General features: G+C 49.4%; 1 protein-coding gene across 18 annotated transcripts in view; it reads right to left on the bottom strand.

Moving 5' to 3' along the window:
* Nucleotides 1-22839, bottom strand: part of APBB2 (amyloid beta precursor protein binding family B member 2) — a 372773-nt gene that overhangs the window by 7798 nt on the left and 342136 nt on the right. For 16 of the 18 annotated variants that reach the window (XM_061192201.1, XM_061192196.1, XM_061192197.1 and 13 more), the window contains 5 exons: nt 7095-7209; nt 4380-4467; nt 3641-3724; nt 1883-1998; nt 121-300 (listed from right to left, as the gene is read on the bottom strand). In XM_061192201.1, the coding sequence (XP_061048184.1) occupies nt 121-300; nt 1883-1998; nt 3641-3724; nt 4380-4467; nt 7095-7209 (583 nt within the window). The remainder of the gene's footprint in view (nt 1-120; nt 301-1882; nt 1999-3640; nt 3725-4379; nt 4468-7094; nt 7210-22839) is intronic. The other 2 variants (XM_061192211.1, XM_061192207.1) reach the window with 1 other exon arrangement.

Here is a 22839-nt window from a genome sequence, read left to right on the forward strand (position 1 = left end):
AAGGCATTACTTTAGAGATCAGACTTGGCTTCTTTTAAGTCAGTAACTCTGCTCTAATTTACGGCATATTAAACAAAAGCAGGGGCCCGAGGGTCGAACCCCCGCAGCGGGCTCACTCACCATGCAGGCGGCCTGCACCGCCTCGGACACGTTACCGGCATTAGGCTCGCACCAGAAAACGTGGCACTCAAAGTGCTGGTTCCCAGTGTCCATGATGAAGGCAAACGTATGCACATCCTTCCCGACGCCCATGAAGGACAGGAATCGCACCCGACACTCCACCAGGATGTCCTCTTCATTCTGCAAGAGACGCTGTTCAGCAGCTCTGGCCAAAGTCACAGACACGTTTGGACCTTAAGTCATAGAATCCGCTTAGAGTGGCTGCATAGAGGAAATGGTGTCTAAAAATACACAGCCAGACTGAATTTAGACAGGACTGTATTTTTCTAGAAAGGCAAGTTTCTAAATGTGTCTGGAGAGGCCTCACTGCTGTGGGTGCCTCGTTCCGGCATTTAATCTGCTCTGAACCACAGTGCAACTGGGTATGTGTGTTCCGGACTCTGTCTGCTCGACTCCAAGCCCGTGGCTTCACTGTGGGCAGGAACAGTGTCATGTATACTTTTTCCGTATTGCCCATACAGTGGCTCAGAACCCATTTGCCCAGGCAAACCCACCGGAAACCCCAGAGCACCAAGAGGAAAGGAGCCGTGGGCTCTCTTTCCATCCAGGTCTTCTTCCCCAACTAAACAGCACACTGAATCATATTTCTATCTAAAACTGTGTAAAACAAAAAGTTGCCAAATACTTTTTTTTTCCCTTTTCCACAAACTGGTATCCATATGGTACCGAGTTAAGAAGTGTTTGGAATTCATTCTTATGAACACCACATCCTTTGCAGCAGCCATATGCAATTTTTGAAAATTAGTAAATACATCCAGAATAACGCTGACTTTTGGCTAACATCTTGACTTATTAAATATTCACTCAGGTGCTGTGGGATTGATTAACAGGCAAACTAAGCTGGTCTTAGAGGCTGGGAAGTTTTGTTGGGAGAAATGACATTTACATTGAGATCTGCGTAGGGGCTGGGAAGGCAAAGGGGTAGAGCACAGAAGGAGCAGCACTTGCAAAGGTGCTGAGGTAGGGAAAGGCACCACACGTTTGCAGACCTGAAGAAAATCCAGCGGCGCAGGCTGGAGCGGCAGGCAGGGTCAGTGAGCATCTTACTCCTCTTTAGAAATTGAATTGGGCTTGAAGGTGAGCTGCTAGTGGACAGAAGCAAGAGCAGACCAAGGACTTATGGTCTTTCCGTGACAGATGCCTCACAGAGGCAGAATGGAAAACTGATCCTGCTATACTTCTCGCTGTGTGCCTGGGGGCAGTTACTTAACCTCTCTGTGCCTCAGTTTCCTCAACCACAAAGTTGAGATAATTTGTGTTGAGGCTAATGCTGGCCTCTCTCCAGATGACCAGTGGTCCCTGCTACCACAGGACGTTCCACTACAGAAGCATCTCCTGCGCCCCAAGCTCAGATAACAGCCCAGTCAATACCGGAGCCTGGAGAGTGGCCAGAAAACCAAGCCCCATTAGTGAGTTACTGCTAGTATCACACAGTCACCTCTAGCAAATGATTCCAATCTCCCAGGCTTCATAGGAAGGAAGAATGAGGAGCGCCAGAATAGAAGCCTCTGAGGTGTGCAGAGGTCCAAGCACAAAGGGCAAAATGTCTCTCTCTCTTTTTTTAATGTAGGCTATTTTAATCACAAGCAAGCACAACTCCCCAGAGGCCAAGCCTTGGTACGTGCCTAAGTTTCATGGGAGCTTACTGTATCCGAAACCTCACTGGATTCCACAGGCCAACTCCATCTGCCACCCTTCTCACCTTCTCACTGATGACAGTCACAGTAGCATCGGCCACGTTCATGTTCACCGAAGGCCAGTCCTCCTTGCTGGACGAGGTCGTAAGACTTTCTATGGCATTGTTCAGGGTATCCATTCCTGTGGATGGAAGGGATAACTGAAAAAGGTCCTAAAGCTATTTCTGAATCTCAAACGTGGGCCCAAATCATCCAGTAACACCTATGCCCAGACTGGTCTTTTTTTTTTTTTTGTAGCCCCAGACAAGACATTTCATTTGAGCATTTCATTGCTCAAAAGAAAAGAGATGCCAGCTTTTTCAACAGAAAGAAGGGTCATGAGACCCTCCAGAGAAGCAGTGTGTGATGTCCTGTCTAACCAGGACATCTCTCTCCCTCCCCCACCTCTCTACAAAGATTCCCCAGCTCCGAGTGTATAAACAGTATTCAAATGCTATCTTTTCCTAAGCAAGGAACCTTGAAAAAGGGGACCCAACAGAAGCCAGCATCTGCCAGATTACCCTGATCACCTTTCACTGTACTTTGTCACTTAAACAAGGCCAAGTTTGGGCGGCCCCTGGACACGAATAGCACGTGCTATTCGATGGGGCGCTTTGGCTGGGTGTTCCCACAGCTGCTTTTGGTGGGGGTGGGTGGGAGAACAACGTTACTGAGATATAATTCACATACCATACAATTTACTCACAGTGCAAAACTCAACGGTTTTTAGTATATTCAGAGGTGTGCGACCATCACCACCATCAGGTTTAGAACATTTTCATCGCCCCAAAAAGAAACCCCGTACCTTTCAGAAGTCACCCTCCATTTCCTCCCAGCCCTATCTCTAGAGATCTGCCTACACCACTCATATAAATGGAATCGTACAGGATACGGTCCTTTGTGACTGGCTTCTTTCATTCAGCATCATGTTTTCAAGGTTCAGCCATGTTGCAGCATGTCTAATACTTCATTCCTTTTTATTGCCAAATGAAGTACCACTGTATGGAAGTGTATTTTATTTATCCATTCGTCAGCTGATGGACATTTGGGTTGTTTCTGCTTTTTGACTATTATGAATGATGCTGCTGTGAACATTCATGTACGAGGTTTTGTGTGGACACGTTTTCGTTTCACTTGGATACAAAGCCCAGGAGCAGAACTGCTGGATCAAATGGTAACTCTCTATTTAACTTTTGAGGAACTGCCAGACTGTTTTCCAGGGCAGCTGCACCATTTTACATTCGCCCCAGCAGTACGTGAGGGTTCTGATTCCTCCACAGCCGTTTTTTAACCCAGGAAAAGGCTACCTCTCTCAGCCTCCTCCCAGCCTGGTATGGCTAAGCAACTAAATTCTACCCCTGAGATGTGAGCTGACTGCTGATTGCTGTGTGTACTTTTGGGTCACACCTTAACAGGAAAGCAGGAGGGTTCCTTCAGCCCCCTATCCCCGCCCAGCACGTGACAAGGACTGAAGCAGGTGCTCTGGGGGCAGGGCCCTTCCACAGCCCTGGCTCACGCAGCTCTGGACTGTGAGTGAATGAGAAATCAGGTCCGCTTTGTTCAAGTCCCTGTATTCTGGGACCATGCATCCGAGGAGCTCAGCCTGTCCTGTACTGACCTTTTGATCAGGACTGTCTGTGCGCTCTGGCTGGTGACAGTGTGAGGGTCCGATTCAAGACAAGGCGAGGAGTGAAACAGCAGACCCCACCCCCATGGGAGGGTGAACATCTCTCATGAGCTCCCAAACGCTTGCAAAGTGGAAAGACAATACATGTTTCACATACCGACTGGTTTGTCCACAGGTAGCATGCCCAAGTACTGCACGTGGAACTTCTGGACCAGCTCAGTCTTTGGTGTTGGAAAATCTACTACAGGGAATAAAGCAACACATTTTTCTCAATGGTTCTAACAGACACATAACGTCCTGTGTTTCTAGAGGTCAGTGTGCCAATCATGCTATAAGAACAGCCATTTCCTCCACCAGACACTGGGGCTGTCAATCAAAATCCCATTCACCTTTCATTTCTAGGTAGGAAAGCATTTGAAAGCAGGAACTGGAATCTATGTGTTAAGCTGTGACTCTCTCTTGGATGTGTGCTAAGTAGCAGCTTTGGGTGCTCTATTTATTAGGAGAGGTTGATGCCCTGAGGAAATTTAATCACAGAGGGTGAAATCAGAGACAGGAAAAATGACTAAACTGAGCTCCCCAAAATAGCAACCCACATATTTTTAAACTAGCTGACCCTTACCCCAGGCTGTACATGAATTACAAAAGCACTAAACATACTTTTCTTTAATCTTGTCCAACAACAATAAAACTCACCCTGGCCCTTGATGCCTAACCCTGTTGACACAAAATCAGCCCTAAGCCACACCCAAGGTCCCGAGTGCAGGCTCGGCACGGGTCTGCTGAGTCGAGCTTGGTTCTGAGGGAGACTAGATACACCAGGGAGCCGTCCGAGACCCTGTGCTTGGTGACCTGGGCAGAGAGCGCCAGGGAAAGGAGCAGGGGCGCCGACCTACCTTGCAGGGGCACGTCGAGGTTCACGTGGGCCCTTTCCTGCAGGGAGCTGCAGGCCAGGGCTTTGGCGTTCTTCCGTTCGGCCATGATCTGAAGGAGAGAAAACACAGCTTTGGCTCACGGTTACAGACCCCGTGTCCTCAGCTGTTCCAGCCAGTGGAGTGTCTGCGCTGACTTCACTTCCAAGTTAAACTGGCTTCAGTCTGCTGCCTGACTCCTCACCCCCATCTTGGAGCCACACATTTTGAGAACTGTGCCCATTTTCTCTGGGGAGAAGAGTGAATGACTGTTCCTCAGAGTAATTAACAGTCTCATGATTGTTTGGAATTCATTCTTCCATTTACCAGGCTCCCACCTCTGCCGCAACAAACCGCACGATACCCCTGGTCACGCGTACACCTCCCGGCCCACAGTGGTCGGTGGAACACAGGGCAACGGATTTCCCCCGCTGCTTCCACATGGCCACTTTCAGGGACTCTTTTCAGGGCTCTGGGGACAGAGTACCTGGGTTCAAATCCCACGCCAGCCACTTACTAGCAGTAAGTGGCCTTGAGCCAGTCACCTGCCCTCTTGTCTCATTTCCTCCACTGCACATGTGGATGATAATATTTATGTCCCTAATAATAAAATAATTTCAGTCCTGACAGTAAATACAAGCACTCAGAAATATTAGCTGCTATTGCTGTTGGTGTTATGGTCACACTGTTTAAATCTGTCAGCTGTCCTTCTAAGTGCCTCTCCTCTGTTGGGGGCACTAACATCTCCTTCACTTGACAGTCATCACTTCTCACCCCTGTTCACAGTGTTGTGGGTTTAGGGACTCAAAGAAGCCACCTTCAATGACCGCAAGAGCAATTCACACCTTCATCCCCTGCCCGAGCTTTCCATCCCAAGTGGAACAAGTCATTTCCCCCGGAGCTCCACTCTGCCCGTCTCCAGATCTGCGCCTCCTGCCCCTGGTCAGTGGGCAGGAGGGCTGCTGACAGTAAAATCCAAGATTCACTGAGCACTGACTCTGTGCCAGGCTGTGTTCTGAGGGCTTTACGCTAGAATATAAGCTCCACAAGGGCAAGGATTTTTTTTCTGTTTTGGTCTCTGCTGTCTCCTCAGAACAGTGCCTGGCACATAAGCAGCATTCGGTTACACTTGCTGCATGAATGAATGAGAAAATGAAACCCGGGCAGCGCAGCACGCTTCAGGGCTGCACAAGGAGCAGCCGCCCCAGTGCCACCCGTGCAGGAACGTGCACACGGGCTGGGGTGAAGGCGGGGTCTCCGGACCAGCACCCACCCTGCAGGTCCCGGTCATTCGGTCAGAGCAGCAGACTGCTGGGCTATTCTGGGGCTGGGGACAGCTCCCAGCCCCTACCCTTCCCTTGGGAACTGTGGCTGACACCTGCTTCGCTCCTGCTGCGGAGACCAGGCTGGGCTGTGGAGGTGGCCGTGACCTGGGCTTGGCTAGCTCGGGAGGACCTGTGGGAGTGAGGCTGGGTAATGATGCCAGCCTGGAACCAGAAAGGTGACATTAACACAGGGGGCGGCAAAGTCCTGTGTTTGGATTCAAGCAGTAAGTCTGGGGAGTGGAAAGGCCTGGCTGAAGGAAGTTGGGGATAGCGTCCTGGAGACCTGGCTCCCACTACTGGAACACAGGTCAGCGGGTAATGGGACTGCTGAGAACGTTAACTATGCATCCTTGGAGGTCAAAGGGCACCATGGCCACGGCCCGTTCTCTGTTGACTCCCTTGTGGAACACTGGTTCATTCGGGGGAACCAAGCAGAGCGTGCCCAGAAGAGAATGGTTAGGAGCCTGGTCACCGCGAGACCCGAAGGTGGCTGAAGCGACAGGGGGGAGCATTCTGGACAAAGGAGGAAGCCAGGAGCAGGAAGGCTGGACGACAGACACGTGTGTCCAGCCCTCTACACGTGCCAGGCACAGTGCGCAGCTCCAGCCGTCTCCAAATCGCAAAAGCTGCCCAGCAAAGAGACAAACAAGGAACCTCTCTCCTCTGCTACAGGCCACACATCTCAAGTAAACACACAGAGGTCCACACAAGGAAGGGCTCTGCAGCAGCCGGAGCCGCTGCATCACACAGCCACGTCCTGACAAGTACGAGAGCCGGGCAGAGGGGGGACGAGTGTGTGGGCATATGGCTCTGCGAGGGGGGGGAGAGAGGTGGTGAGGCTGTGACTCTGGAGGAGTAAGCTGGACACGCACCAGTGTGAGACTGTGACGGTGGCCCTGCCTCGCCGCTGTGTGTCTTGCGACGTCAGCATGTGTTCACAGCAACCCCCGGCCGCCTGCACTTCCACAGACACCCCAGCTGGTTTTGTACCCCCCTCCCTTCTTCCCGGGTCCATGCTCAGATCAGGTGGCCCAGCCCTGGGAGACCTGCCCTGACTCCCTGCCCCCGCTTTCCTGCTGGGCTCGGGATACACAGCTCCTCCGCCACCCCGCTGTCCACCTATCAGACCCCCTGGACCGTGGGAGGCACCAAGGCCGTACTCCTTTTGCAGGTGGAGCGCCATTTAGCACGACGCCTGACACGCAGAAAGAGCATTAACCACACTGGCTGGGCTGGCGGTCGGCCTGCTGCTCCTGCAGCTCGACCTGCAGGTCAACGTGCCGACTCCCCCGTCCTTCCACATGCCCTTCCCTGCTCAGCGGCGGGGTGGGGGGAAAAGGAGCGGGGCGGGCCCCTGTGCCCTGACCCACCTTACCTTGGAACAGATTTCGTGGAGACTTGTGGCAATGGCTTTTGCTGGTGTGTCACATCGAAATACATGACATTTCAAAATTCTTGTGTCTTTGTCTCTTGCTACATAAGCAAAATCTCTGTGCAAACAAAGTTCATCGGTACATTAGAATGAGGAACCTTCACAACACACATTCTAGCAATGAATGTTAACTGAGTGAGGAGCCAGCATGTCAGAGGTAAGCACAGTACGCAGTGGTTAAAAAAATAAACAAATGTCAACAGCCACCTCAAACACAGGAACAGCCGTATGGATCCTAGGAATTCATTTCTGAGTAAAATAACTACAGTGTGTCCCAGGCTCTGCCTATTGAGCTCCTGGAACCTTAATGAACAACGCTTAATGAAAATCGAACTTTACAGGAACCTTCTACCTACAGTAACAGCAGATATCATGGTTATAAACATGATGATCACAGAACAGAAGACAGGCTTGAGAGGAGCATGAATTTGCATGAGCGATGCTACAGTCATGTGTAGCAGAAGCAAAACAACAGGCTCTGATGTGTAAATGTGTGCCCAGAGACCAGATCCGACCCGCAGCTGCGGAGTAAGTTGACGGACAGTCACGGGGATACAAAGAGACGCCACAGACTGAAGTCCTGTCACAGGCACTTGATTCCGCTAAACACGCCTCTTACTCCAGGGCTTGGGGCGACGGCGGCGGCATCACCCTGTATACTGCCAGCTCAGACGCCGAGGTGAGCGTGCCGCTAGCGCTGGATTTCAGCGCCTGCTTTACTGACGAGAAGGATACCGTGCCCGCGACACGACCTGGCTTCAAAAGAATGACACCACACAACTAAATTTCTCACTGTTATTATTGAGGACAGTGGTTTAAAAGATCAGAGTGTTTATGGAAAATAAATGCTCCGATTTACCCATCTGGTAAGGGATCACAGTGACTTCTTTGCACGTGTTGCTCTGCCAGGATCCCTGTCTGTAGATACAACCATGGATGAATTTATTAATTACTTCTCTTAAGGTAACAGCTGGTGGTGTTCTCACAGACTGGGATAGATTTTTCCCCAACACAGACTTGGCTTCTTTGGGAAGGAACAGAAGTCTATCCGATGGAGGCAACTGGTCACTGTGAGGGCCCGGCCAGAAAGCCTGCCCCGTGGCCTTGCTGTGCCCCAGGCCGTCCCGCAGCGGCTCCAGGCCAGGGGCAGCTTTACCCACAGGCACTGGAACCTCCGCCTGTGCACACCTGCCCTCGGGCCTGCTCTGCCCCACCTTCCCCTGCGCCCTCACGTCCCACGTCACTTGGTGTCCTCCACGCTAGCACCGGGGGGACTTCCTGATGCTCCCACCCCCGGCCCCGGCACTCCACGCCCAACCCCCGTGTTCAGCCGATTTTACCTCCTGACAGTGTCTTGAATCCAACCCCTTCCTCGCCAGCCCTGCCACCACTCAGGCACCCTAGGCGGGTCTCGCCTCCCTGCCTTTGCTCACACCGTCTCTATGCCCCGGCCTCGGGTGAAGACGCAGCTGAAGCTGGGTGAGTACGCTGCCGGGTGCTGCCGTGTTCCCCGTACGCACAGCACTCGCCACTGGGTACCATGGGCGTCTGCTCGTGAGTTTTGTCTTCCCCACAACCCCTCGAAGCTCCGTGAAGACGATTTGAGCCTTATCCATTCCCAGCACCCAGTCTGGGCCCGGCCATAATCGGTACGGAGTGCCCCCCTCTCTCGAGCACAGGGGTCTGCAGCACGTCCCCCCCCCGCCCCCCGTCTCCCGGCGGGAAAGCTGGCCAGTGGTCAGAGGTGTGAACGGGTGCCGTGACAGTGGGCTGAGGGGCTGGGGGTCTGGGTGAGGAGCGGGGCCCAGACTTTGGGGGCGAGCAGAGCCCTATTCCACACTGTGCTCCTGAGGCCTTTCCATCCTAGTCTCAGCCCCCACCGAGACAGCATATTGCTTCAAAAGGAAACGACGAGAAGGCATCACTTTTGGAGACATGCTCAAGGGGAGTCTTGTTTTTGGCCCCCCTCCTTCTGGCTACTTCTCTTTCCTGGATGGTTCCTAAAGTAACATATGCAGTGTCTCGCCACGCACGACTCTTCCTCTTCAAAATTCCACGTCCAGTCGCCATTTTCTGAGGCCAAATCTCTTTGAAGTTCTGTGGTCACCCACAGAAAGTCCAAAGACCTTTGTCTGGATTTCTGGAGTCCCAAAATTTGTCCCACCAACTCTTCCAGCATCCTTACTCCAATTAAGGAGCTCTCCCCTCTGCTCCAGAAAGCTGGGGCTCCACGTCCGCTCACGGTACCTTCCCTTGCCTGGCGTGGTGACCACTGGCCTCCTTGCATCGTCTGGAGCTCACTACTCTACCTACTCTGTACGGCCCAGCTCAAAAGCCTGCCTGGCCCTCCGGCCCCCAGCACCTTGCTTGTGTCTGAATGCCGACAGGATCTGTATTCTGCACCACAAAGGATTACAGCTTGTTACGCCCTACCCTTAGTAGTTACTGTAGAGATCTTACCTCCATCTGTCCTCTCTGAGAGAGAGAGTGAGGGACAGTTAGAGGGCAACGGGTCAGGATCCAGGCAACCCAATTGCTAGTCCCATTCCTGATTCCACTGAGCTGTACAACATTGGGCATGGAGTCAAACCTCATCTCTAAGTGATGGAACATGATTTCCAAGGTCCCTTTCTGGCTCTGATATCCTACGATGTAAGCTTCCAAGATCCATCCTGCTCTCCATGACAGCTGGTCGGCCTTACAAGTGTAACAAGAGCAAGGTCATCATCACGGAGGACCAAACAGGCCCTGATCAATAATCAGCTCCCATCAAACTTCAGCTCTGTGCCCTCTGCTCTTTCAGAAGCAACCCCTTAGGAGTAATTTTTAAAAATTATTATTATTAACCTTCATTTTCTTCTGGCTCAGGAGAAAGTGATTAATGCCTAAGGCAACCATTTGGAATCCACATCTCCTCAAGAGGGCAGCTCAGCAGCCGCAGGCTCTGTTTGGGGGATTCTGACCCTTTTTTTTTAAACAGCTTTGTCTTTTCCTGTTCCCTCCCAGGTACCAGGCTAACAGATCAGAGAAGCAGAAATCTGCAGGTAACTAACCTCCCAGGAGAAAACAAGTGCCTTCTTCTCCTCACTGCGGGGGTCAGGAGATTCGCATGTCTCTCCTGTTTTACTCCCATGAAACATATCCCAAGTCACCCTAAAAGAGCAGAAAGCCTCGAACACAGGGATTTGCAAGACCTCTCTCTGACCTGGAGCACAGACAGTTCGGACGACTTCCTTTGTGTGCAATGAAATATATGGCTGAGTTAATCTCATTATTGTTCAGAACGAAATCCAAACACCTCTTAACTGGTTGTTTTAAAACCTTGGCTTTTCAGCACCTGATTTCTGAAAAAGGCTGCAGCGGTAGACAGACTAATGACCCTCCCAAGATGTTCCTGTCCTAACTCCCAGAATCTGTGAATAGGTTACCTTACATGGCAAAAGGGACTCTGCAGATGGGATTAAGTGAAGGATCCTGAGAAGGGGCTGTTATCCTGGATTATCTGGGGTGGGCCCAACACAATTACAAGGGAGAGGAGGAGGCACTTTCCTTATAAGTAAAAGAACCGGCGCAAGGGTCACGAGCCAAGGAAGGCACCAGCCTCGAACAGCTGGAAAAGGCAAGGCTGAGTTGGCCTCCACGAGAGCAGGGTGGAGAAGACAGATGGGTAAGAGGTACTGGAAGGGTGGCTGTGGGACTGAGGGATGTGGGAGATGAGAAGGAGAATCCAGAATAACTCCGAGGCCCCTCCTGGGACAGCTAAGTGCCCTCACACTGGGGACGGGAGGGGAAGGATCTGGTGAAGGAAGCTGATGAGCTCCAGGTCGGACAATAGCGTGAGGTGCTTGTGGTGGGTTGGGCCACCCACCAAGCAGGTGGACAGTCGGTCCCTGAGCTCAGGCCTGTGGTCTGGGCCTAGGGGGCAGCTGAGGTCAGGGGAGCAGATGGGAGAGTGGAGAATGAGAAAGACAAAGCAAGGTCTGGACCCCAAGGAGGAAAGGCATTTGAAGGCCTAATTGAGGCCAAAGGCCCAACGAAAGGGTGAAAAAAGAGCTCTGGGAGTAGGAAAGCCCAGGACAGACTGGCTCCAAACAGCCAGGAGAAGTTTCGGGAGAAGTCCCCAGGGCTGCAGAGGCTGGGCATCAGGAGACAAGCCACTCGGTCTCAGCGACATGGAGGTCTGCGGTGACCTCGGCCTGCTGGGCCCTTCCCCTGGAGAATGGAGTTTGGGTCCCAGCTTCGGGGTGCAGGAGTCAAAAGTCAAAAGAACACAGTACCTCTTCTTTTTCTCCTCCTTTCTTAAACTTCTCATTCTGGAACTTCTCAAACACACAGTAGAGAGGACGGTCAATGAACCCATGTCCCATCATTCACTTTCACAATGACCAAGGTGTGGCCTAACTCAGCCTTTCAGACTTTCTTCCAATCGGTATTATAATCCTAAAAGCCCTCATGCCCATATGTAAGAGCAATTTAACATTTTCTAGAGCTTTTCCTATATTCTGAGGGGGACAAGAAATTGCTTTACTTACCAGCCTCCATGGCTAGAGTATCCCTGACAGATCAGCCCAGCGCCACGTGTGGGAATTTGGGAGGACAGAGCAGCGGGTGTCGGCGGGTGTCACCCAGCCAGCCGCGGGGCATTTCAGGAGCCCTCCCCTGCGGAGCCCTCGGTGGCTCTCCTGCCCCAGCTACCCGGTGCCCACAGCGCCGAGAGCGTCACAGCTCAGAGCCAAGATGCGATCAAATGGGCTTCCGCGCCGCCCCCCCGTGGTCACGTCTCCTCCAGGGCCTCGGTGTGGTCTATAAAACCACAGAGCTGGCCCAAATGACCCCCGAGGTCCAGTCAGAACAGGCGGCCGTCTTTTCTAACAAATTCTGCTAGATGCCCGTCCGTCTGAGTCACTGTGTCTGACACTGAGCAGCAAGGACCACTTTTGTCCTTTGCTCCAGCTCACTCCTGCAGGAGCCGTTTGCTAAAAGAGGTGCCGGTCCCCTCTGGAGTTCTGCCCCATTTATTTCCTGCAGTCAGGGGATCACTGCATTTCCTTTATAAACCAGGAAGTGGAAGGTTTATAGCTAAGTTTCTTCCTTAAACTGTAACAGAAGTGCATCAACTACCTTTCACCATTTGTTGGCTAAGCCCTTGTGTCTCCAACCCTTTTTGTTCCTCTCCTTTTGCTCTTCTCCCCAGTAATTATTCCCCCAGAGGACCACCAGCGAGTTCTGACAGGGAAAAATGTCAGTGCTAAGACATCTTACATGACAGCCTCAAATTTCTTAATGGCAAAGAAAAAGGGCAAAAGATTGCTTTTATTGTTCTCAGCTGAACAGCATTTTAATTGCCCTGTAGGGGCTTAATCCATCTTTACGGAATGAATGAATAAACGATTCTTTATTCAAATGGGTTCTATTAAAAAGTAGCCAAGACAGAACTGCTCACCCTTTCCCTAAGTCTCTCCCACCACAACCCTTACACAAATGAAATCTGCTTATGTGTTTATCCCTCCTCAAAAGGTATTTATAGGCACCTACAGACCTCGTAGCAGTTACCCAGGCTAACATTTCAAAGTCCCTCCTTCTACAGCAACCCAGACAGGTGGTGCCTAGAATATATCAGTGGTATAAAACCTCATTTACTTAATGGATCAGGAGCTCCACTGCTGAATGCTCGCTGCGAACCAAAATATATTTTTTCTTAATGATGAATGGAAACTTGCCTCCCTGCAACTTTTGCCTATGGGATTGGGCTCTGCTTTCTGGAGCTGCCCTCCTCAGGCACATGACAGCCCAGATGTGTCTGGCAGTAGCTCTCTCCTCTCTTTTCTGTTAGATTCCCTGCCATTCACTCTCTCGCTAAATCTTTTCTGTTAGCGCTCCTGACCAAGTCTCCATGATTTGGTAACGTCTTTCACACAACCCGTATTTTGCTCAGGTCATATCTGTGAAGGCTGGCACACGAAGGCAATTGATTAATGTTAGTTGTTATTATAAGTCAGGAAAATAAAGTCAAAGAAAAAGCCCACTTTGAAATACTGTCTCCTTATCCACGAGGGATGTTTTAATAAACCTCTGTACTGATATGAATATAGTAACACTTGTTGAAATGTACCTAAAGACCCTTATCCTCCCAGCTTATCTTTCTGTGGAAGCAATAAGCAAACAGCGTTGTTACCACTGCAGAGGACGGGTCCCACCTGCAAATAAGGACAAAAGACCAGCAACCAGATTGGATCTAAACACTCTATTCCCAGCCCTTTATGATAAAGGGCTTTCTCTCTTCTTCATCTCACCTGCATAGGGCCTGGAGGGAGGAATGCTGTTTTCAGGACTGCCTGCTCTTCTTTGCCTAACTGCTCTTGTTTTCTGATTGCATTTTGAAAATCTTGTTTTGGGGGGGTTGGAGGAGGAAAGAGGGGGGAAAGGGGATGAGAAATGTCATCTTCCTAAACAGCTAATCCAGAAGGTTACACACACACACATACACGACTTTGTTTTTCAAACTGTACCCACTGGCACATGCACCATATGTGGGCATCGTTAATTTCACAAAGCTCAGGCTCTGGTTTGATAAACTCAAACTCTCCTTCTTTGCAAGCTTAAGAAGATGCTAAGTTTGTAAACTCTGAAAGGGGCATTCTAGCAACTCATCACCTGGGTAAACACAAATTCTCTGCAGGGAAACCCTCACCAGGTGCTTTCAGGAGACACACAGACTGTGTACACAGCAGATCTGAAATTCTACCACCTGCAAATAATCCAGGTGGCTTGGGCGAACCAGAATTTGTAGCCCTCTCTAGAACAGTCTTGCTGTTAATATTCAGAGCAACTGGTTCCCAGCAAGGACACGGAGGGTAGGAACTAGCAAAGATCCGAAAACATCCTTACCATGCACTCTGATGTGTGGTGACTTCATACAAGGGAGCTCGTATCCAAACCCACAGCCCTCATCCTCCAGAAACTTCCATCACCGCCAGGGGCCCAGAGCCTCCTCAAAAGTAGTGAGAAAGTCAATCAAGCTCCCAAATTCTCCTAAGCAGACCCTCTGGAAGACCGACTGTGGAAGTGCTACCCACCCAGCCTACGCTGTCTCCCTTCCCGCCAGCCATTTAGCTATGACAGCAGCTTATCCTAAGGGAGAACAGTGGCCGCTAGCTGGAGCTCAGCCCCAGCCAGGAGGGAGCCCCCTGGGACGGACTCCAGCACAAAAAGCAAAGAGGCCAGCGCTGGTGTCGCTTCACTTTGCCAAGCAGTACTCACAGTCATTTTTTCAAGGAGAAAAATTCCAAAACTTTCTCCTTCCATCAAAAATGGAGCTTTTATTAAATGACAGAGCTGAGGAATCATGGAGCTTAAAAGCCCCTAATCAGCCAAATGGTCAGGCTGATGGTCAGAGTGCGGGAAACACACACATCTGAGGTATAAATGCCTTTCATTTTGGAGTTACAGCCTTTTCATCATTATGTTCGTCTACAGGTGGGAAGGGAGAAGAATTCCATAGATTTTTGCTAATAATCCAGACTGAAATTGAGTCAGTCCTTCCAGCTATTGGCCTAGAACCAAATCTCACCAACGAAACTCTACAGAGAAGTCATAACAAGCAGGTCCTAGTATTAGTTCTTCAAGAAGCACAAAAAGTCTCCTACACAACATGGTACCTAACCTGACTATTTCTATCACGCCTTCTCCCTAGCATGCTGATTAGACTCTGCTCAGCCAGTAGTGACAGGGACCAAGTCATTGTTCTGCCCAACACCTTCCCCAAACAGGGTCAAGCAACAGAGGATCAGGGACCCAGAGGCAATTCCACACTATTTTAAATGCAGGACACATAACAATGATGATGAGAAAAAGTTAAACAAAACAAAGTTCTGCCTTTCAAAGACAGCGATGGCTATGATGGTGGCGACAGGGCATGAAGAAAGCAAGTGAGCTTTGCCAGACACTTAAGACAGCACAAAGGGGGAGAAGTGAAAATTGGTTGGTTACCTCTCTCTGAATCCGGGAAGGCATGAGGGGACAGAGCAGAAACAACACGTTAGCATTCACATGGCAACCGGTGAATAACACAGTCCCGTTAACAGCGACTCTGAGCTCTGACATCCCATCTTATTTCCCAACTTGGCTGCAATTAATAGCCTTTCGGTGCTTATTTTAGCTGAACTCTCTCACACAGAAGTGTGTATTTTGAGCCGCATTACGATGAAGCCAAGAGATGCCAGCTGAGTTTACAGAGGCAACATATCAACCTGGGGAGGTAATCAAGCCTAAAATATCACAGTGAAATACAGGAAACCATTTGCAGTGAACACAGGCAGAGTACTTATCCTCATTTTCCAGCTCCACCTGCTGCCAATAAAAAAACGTATGGAAACAATGACATGGCAACAGCCTTACCTGCTTTACCAACACTTCTGACATCCTATTAATAGAGCTACAACATTACACTCCAGGTACTTTCACAGAACTGCATCCACAGAGGGCAACAGAGCAGGAGGGGGCGGAAGCAGGGCAGCCGGCCAAGGGCGGAGGTGGGACGAGGCCGGGCCAGTAAATGAGCTTAAAGGTGAGAAAACAGATTTGTGCCGGGGAAGAGAGGGGTGGAAGGTGGAAAGGAGCCGACAGCAATTTGGAGTCTGGGGCTGAACGCTTTGAGTTCCATCCCCAGAGCTGCTCTGAGCTGCCAGAGCAACGCTAATGATGCCACTTAACCTCCCGACCCGCAGTGCTCACCACACCCTGCTGGTCTCAGCACAGCCAGTTTGAAGGGGCCCGAGGACAGAGCCCCAAGTCAGTCACAGGCATGCATCCCACTTGAACAGACTGAAGAGGCGGATAATGAGGAGGAAAGGCAGAAAGCCGCCCTTGCAGGGGCCCTGCGGCCAGGGTCACGGAGCGGCCAACAGGACCCTGCGGAGATGAGGGCTGAAATCACGGTGTGAAAGAGCAAGCACGCCCGCCACTGGGCAGAAAGGTGAAGCTGTCCACCCTGATACCGAACAGTGACAATGACATCTTATCAAATGGGGGGAAGGCAAGCAAGCAAACAACCCAAGTCGCAGATATAAGGTCTTACAGGAAAAACAACAAATGTTTGAGTGTGTATTTTAATATATGCGTGGCAACAAATCTGGAACAACTTAACATCCAACTGTCAACTCTTACCTGGAGGGGGGATTACAGAGGACTGTATTTAATATAGTCGTTTAAATATTATACAATAAGAAGACGTGACTTTTGTAGTACAAATATGTAAACATCTACCTCAACACTTGAGGAAAACCACCGTGACACGCATGCCCCGAGGCGCAGGTAACCACCCTGCAGTAGATGTGACGACCACAATCACACTCCCAGCCACTACCAGACTACCATTCACTGAGCTCCGGCTCTGTGATGCCCTAACAGCAACCTGACAAGGCAGATACGACTGTTCTCACTGACAGAAAAGGAAACAAGCTCAGAGGAGTTGAGCGACTTGACCAAGGTACACGGGAAGTCAGCGTCTGACTGTAGGCCTGCAGGACTCTCATTCTGGTCTTCTGGGAATGCGCCTAGGACGGGAACCCCACGCTTCTTCACAGTCCTGCAGAATCACCTCACAGTTTGTCTCCCAAATAAACCAGCACGCTGCTATGCACAGGTGTTCAAGATGGGGCAAAGGGTTTGCCACTGGGGTTTTAGGTAAACGGGGGACCCCCCCCCCTCTCTGAGGCCTGTGAACTTTTGCATGGGAAGAAGGCAGCTGAAAATTCCCAAGAGAGGCCCTTTAGCTGAGTAAGCAGTCAGAGCTATGTTCAAATCCTGCTGGTTACTTACCTTCTCTTTTTCCTGGTGTCCCTCTCTGTGCCCCTTGGAACCTGTTTCCTCGTCAGTGAAAAAGGGACAAGGGCCCCTGGCTCAGGGTAATCATGGGAACTCAATTAAATGAGATGGTGTGTGCAAAGAATGCGTGTTCTGTTACAAGTGTGACAGACTGCGTCACTATAGTTATCAGCCCCAGGTCACCTGACGGTGTCATGTCTCAGTTGGGTCCTGCTGGGCAGCGTTTGAGACGAAATGTCTCCCACAGAAGGGAGGTCACTTGGGGGAGTATTTGTGGCCTCTCCTCAGATTTACTGGGCACCACTTACCATAGCATTGAGGGCACCTCCCTCCACCTCGAGCCTGCCCCTCTGCACTGCCCCACTATCAAAACCAGTCTTTGGAGGCAATTTAGATCATCAGCAAAGGATCCAAAGACCTGGACTCCAGTCTCAGTTTGAGTAAACACTCTGTAAGTCACTTATCCTCAATCTTGGGTTTCTTATCTAAGATCACATGCTCTTGGAATCTCCTAATGCTCAGATTTTTTATCCGAAAAGAATTCAAGTGCTTTGACTCTTACTACAAAAAAATGAATGGGCAGCATTTCTTTGACTAACTTTTGATTTATGCCAGGTGCTTTTAATTTTTTATTCTTAATAAAAAGCCTGTGCCTAGTATACATAGTATACTTAAGTAACCTTAAGTCTAGACCCCCAAGGACGCAGACTGTTTCTTTTGTGTATAATTATTATTGGCGCCTTGGATATTTGAAATCAGACCCATTACTAGTGATTCACTTAAGGAAATGACATCAATATGTAGCCACTATGCTTTTCCCTGAGGGCAGTACTCAGAAAAATGACACTGAACTTTTAACAATGTTAATTTGTTTGGGGTTAATAGACACTGCTTGATTTAAGTGTTGAAGAGAAAACCAGCCATAAATATGCACTTCAGAGAGATCTCTGAAATGTCATTCGAAAAATGCAGCAGAGTCCTAGCGGCAGCTGCTTCACCAATTCGACACCTTGTAATGTGCTGGGGCAGAAACATCAGCCCGAAGTTGGGCTTCTGCGTGAAGCGCCATTCTGAGAGCAGGGAAGGCTCAATTTAGAGTCAGGTGCAAGCTTACTCCCGTCTCACTATACAAGATGCCAGTGGGAAGAATTCAACCCCATGATGAACTCCACACCAGCCTCACACCTGAAGGCTGCCTGATCTCCATGCTCTCGGCGGTTGTTTCTTGGGAAAATGAATGGAGGAGTAATTGGCAATGTTTTCATTAAAATAAGCCTGAAATAACAGAACTACTTGGCATGTGTAACCGGGCAACCAAATGAATAGGAAATTCCTCAAAAAAAAAAAAAAAAAATAGCATACCAGAATAACAATGTCTACTCCAGCTCTTTGGAAGAGGACGCATCTCCCCAGCACAGCCACCTACTTCTTATGCAATGCACACCGTCTACTTTTCACAAACTGAGCACGTAAAGCAAACACTTGCCAGGGTACTTCTCGCTCCATGTTTGCAGAACTCTCTGCTGCGTACTACTTTTTGATGCTCGTCTGTCATCACTGAGAGTCTTTTGAGCCTTCTGAGCGCCAGCACAGACCAGCATTATCCACATGGCAATGAAGTAAAGACATAAAACTTCATGTCATGAAAGCTCTCAAACCAACTCATGAACCTGACAGTTTCTCTTTTTCCCCAGCTTCAAGTTTTTTGTCCCCGACATTTATTCACGGTCTGCATTTGGTCAAGGCCCTTAGCCTCTTTGTTCTTCAGTTTCCTCTTCTGTGAAACGGGAGCAATAAGTGGTACTACTCATTTCCTAAGAGTGCTGTGAGGATCGCACCCATGAATCCGTGTCAGACTCTCACAGCAGGACGGCGTGCAGTGTGGACCTGATGGGTACGCTGAGTAGTGCCGTTACCAACTGAGGGGGAGGAGGGGGAGGAGGGAGAGGAGGGAGAGGAGAGGGGGAGGAGGGGGAGGAGGGAGAGGAGGTCTGCCAAGAGGAAGGTTTCTAACCTGTTTTGGATCATGGAACCTTTTGGACTCTGATGAAAACACTCCAGATAGAAATACATACAGACCCACACTTTCACACACCGTCGCAAGGGGGTGGGGGAGAAAGTTCAATAATCCCTGAAACTCACTCACAGACCCCTTTAGAATCCACACCCTGCAGGTGAAAGAGCTCCGAACTGAATTCTGAGTTTATGCAAATTTACCGTGTGGTGTCTAGTGAGTTTCAGAAAATGCAGCTCAGGGAAAAGGTTTCTGTCCTTCCCAGAACCAAACGGCAGCAGGAACACTTCTCTCTGACAAGTGTACCTTCCTTTGCAAAACGAGTATCCTTCCCACCTCCCTGCTCCTGTCTCCCCCTATCCCCCACCCCAGCACCAGGGAGCCTGTTAACTGCTGACTGGCAGACACAGGCCTTCGCGTTCCAACTAGCATTAAGTGTGAAGTTGAGGATCTAAAGTGGTTTAAGGTTATTGAAATTCAAGGCACATTCTTCTAAACAAAGGACTTTCTCATGCCACTAGAGAGAAGACACAATAGTTACCAGTCAGCTTACTAATGAGGCAAAAAAGGATATTTGAGAGCAACCAGGAAATGAGATTTTTTTTAAGTGCATCTTTGAAGACAGCAAGAATTAACGAGCGTCTGCTTTCGTCTGTGCTGTATTACAGTTAAAAACAAAAACCAAAAAACCTTGCTTCTCTGAATATCTGAGCAAAAAGAGAATACACACGCACAACTTATATTTAGTTCTCAAGTGAGAGATAATTCATGCCACATTATGGTTTCACGGTATAAAGTTTAGGGCACAATCAAAGGATAAAATTAATGTAAAATATACCTGAATTGTGAAACCATGGGCTGGCTTCCTTCCTGAAAGTAGAGATGGTAAAACAGAAAACAAAATACTTGATACCCATAAGGCCCCTATCTGACAAGGTTTGAGAACAAGGGAATATTTAAAGATTTTGGTACAGAGGGGGGAAGATGACAGTTCCCCGTACTGGGAAAGTGGTTTCCACGCAAGAAGTGCCACAAGGGCACCAACCACTGGCAGGTTACAGACCAGGCTCTGAGTTAAAACCACGGCAAGCCTGTGGGTGAATTCCCTTCAACTCCATGCACCCAGTCTCGCGGAGGGCCTCTTGTGGGGAAGACACATTCTTAAATCTGTTTCTAAACTTTCAAGAGGCTTTAGGGCTATACCTATATAGCCAATCCCCACTCCTTTGTGCAGACAGAAGGAATACTAGTACAGATAACACAAAAAGCCAAAAGACATTTGGCCTTCACTTAAATTATGGAAACTTACATGTAGATACAAGAATCCCTAATACTCTGTAAACTCAATAATACCTACACAAAAATAGACATCAACACTAGAATGACTGATTGCTAAAAGCAAAATAACACTAGCGGTTCCCATTTTATTCAATCTGCCACCCAGCCAGGCTCTGTTCTTGGTGCACATTAACGCCAAGCCACACAATAACCTTGAAGGGGAGCCTCGCGACTCTCATTTTATGAGAGAATCTAAGGTTCAAAACCCCCAAGCTAGAAAGTGGTGGATCCACAAATGGGAGACAGGTTGGCCTGGCTGGTCTCGCCTTTGCTCTGTGTTTTGGGGGCACCTGAGCCTGCCTCCTTCCCAATGAATGGGCTCTCCTCAGGACCTCACCCCTTGATGAAGAAAGGTGGCCTCAGCTCTCTGCTCCTGTCTCCATCCCTATTGGATTTTTGGTTCCACCACAGCTGGACCTGGTGACAAAAATTGTGTTGTGGGACTTCCCTGGTGGTGCAGTGGTTAAGAATCCGCCTGCCAATGCAGGGGACACGGGTTCGATCCCTGGTCCGGGAAGATCCCACATGCCGCGGAGCAACTAAGCTCCTGCGCCACAACTACTGAACCTGCGTGCCTACAGCCCGTGCTCCGCAACAAGAGCAGCCACCGCAGTGAGAAGCCCGCGCACCGCAACGAGAGGAGCCCCCGCTCACCGCAAGTGGAGAAAGCCCACGTGTAGCAACGAAGACACAATGCAAGAAGGCAGGGAGGGAGGGAGGGAGGAAGGAAGGAAGGGAGGAAGGAAGGAAGGAAGGGAGGAAGGAAGGAAGGGAGGAAGGAAGATCTCCTGGTATTAAGAAATTGTTTAAAAAAAAAAAAGTGCTGTGTTTGGTCTAAATAACTTTCCAGGGCAAAGGCTGAGGATTTCATTCTTTACACAGCAGACACTTATCCTGTTGCTCCCCTGCTTATGACTCTTCCCCCACCCAACCCCAAACTCCCCATCTATCTTTCTGACCTCACTCACTTCCCGCCTCACCCACACTTGCTGGGCTCCAGCCATACTCTGTTCACAAACACGCCCACCGCTTCTGCCTTGGAGCCTATGTGCTCACTGTTTCTGCTGCCTGGACACTTAGTCCCCCAGATCTCCCATGAAGGACTCCTTCTCATCGTCATCACCTCCAGAAGACCCCTCCGGACTACGCAGTCACCACCAACTCTCAAGGCATCTAAAACTACCCTGCTTATTTGTTTACTGTCTGTCCTTCCTCCTGCCCCACAAAAAAGTAAAATCCGCGCAAACAGCAACGTTTCTGCCTTGTTCACTCACCACCATGGGTAAGTGTTCACTCATCACTGCCTGGCACGTAATAGGTAATCAATAAATATTTTAAAATAAATAACTAAGTAGCATAAACAAAGGTCTTCCTCCCTTATTCCTGATCATGTTGGTAAGAGAATAATGCTGTGAATAATAGGGACTTGGCTGGATTTCTTTTTCTCCTGCTATTGTTTATTACAGCTGGTACTTTCATAATGGCTTTAGTTCACATTCCGTTCTCATGTCAATGAGAAATAATGTTAATAAAACATATTTTATCTGAATGGGCAGGAAGCGAGTTCTTAGAAGATTATTAATCTCTTGTGACTCAATTTGAAAGCAAAGCAAATCTATACTCTGATCATCTCCAGCAGAAACAACGTTTCCAGAGCCCCTAACTAGATTCCTTCTTTAGAACATTTGTCTAAATGAAAAACGGCTCCTCTGCTCCTAAAGAAATCAATATATATATTTCCCTTGTATATTGATTTCTATCAAGATTTACTGACTCCCCAGATACTCTTCTTTATCTTTGTACTCTAAGAGAAATAAACTTTTGTTTATCATTTAGAGAGAAGACCCCAGACAACACATTTCCATACACGTGGAGGCAGAGGAAGTGTGGAGAGCTGGACTATATATAAGGCAGCACAGAGCATCCCCCCAATGCCCCCCGCACCCCCAGCCAGGAGGTGCTACACTGTCTGAGCAGGGGTTAACTTCTGGATACAGTTTGAAAGAAGACACACCGTTCCTATTGGATGAGGTTACCTCTTATACACAGCTAGCCTCCTTACTCCAGCATCCTTTTTCTTTTCCCTCAAATATAATAAATCTTAAAAAAAAAAAACCACAATCCCATCACGGTAGCATCCTGTTTTTACTGTCCGAGTTCACCTTCCTTTTTCTGTCCATATGTCTTCACACTTGACAAACAGAATTAACATGCCATCTCGAAGAAGCTCAAGCGTGGGTTCAGGGATGTTCAAATGACGGTCTGCCGCAGAAGTACCCCTACCAGCCTGACCTTCTTCAGGAGTGCTCTCTGGAGACTGGTTTTCAGAGCACCATAAAGCTGCCCAAAGGTGACCGAGCCTTCTTGCTTCCAAAGGACAAGATCTCTATTTCAGTTGTGGAACTGTGGTTTCCACCCAGGTCCTTTACATCAGGGGTCGCAAACAACGGCCCCAGGACCAGAGTCCATCCACCCCCTGTCTGCTTTTATAAACAGAGTGTCACTGGACAC

The sequence above is a fragment of the Eubalaena glacialis genome, chromosome 5, assembly GCF_028564815.1.
Source record: "Eubalaena glacialis isolate mEubGla1 chromosome 5, mEubGla1.1.hap2.+ XY, whole genome shotgun sequence".
Taxonomy (NCBI): domain Eukaryota; kingdom Metazoa; phylum Chordata; class Mammalia; order Artiodactyla; family Balaenidae; genus Eubalaena; species Eubalaena glacialis.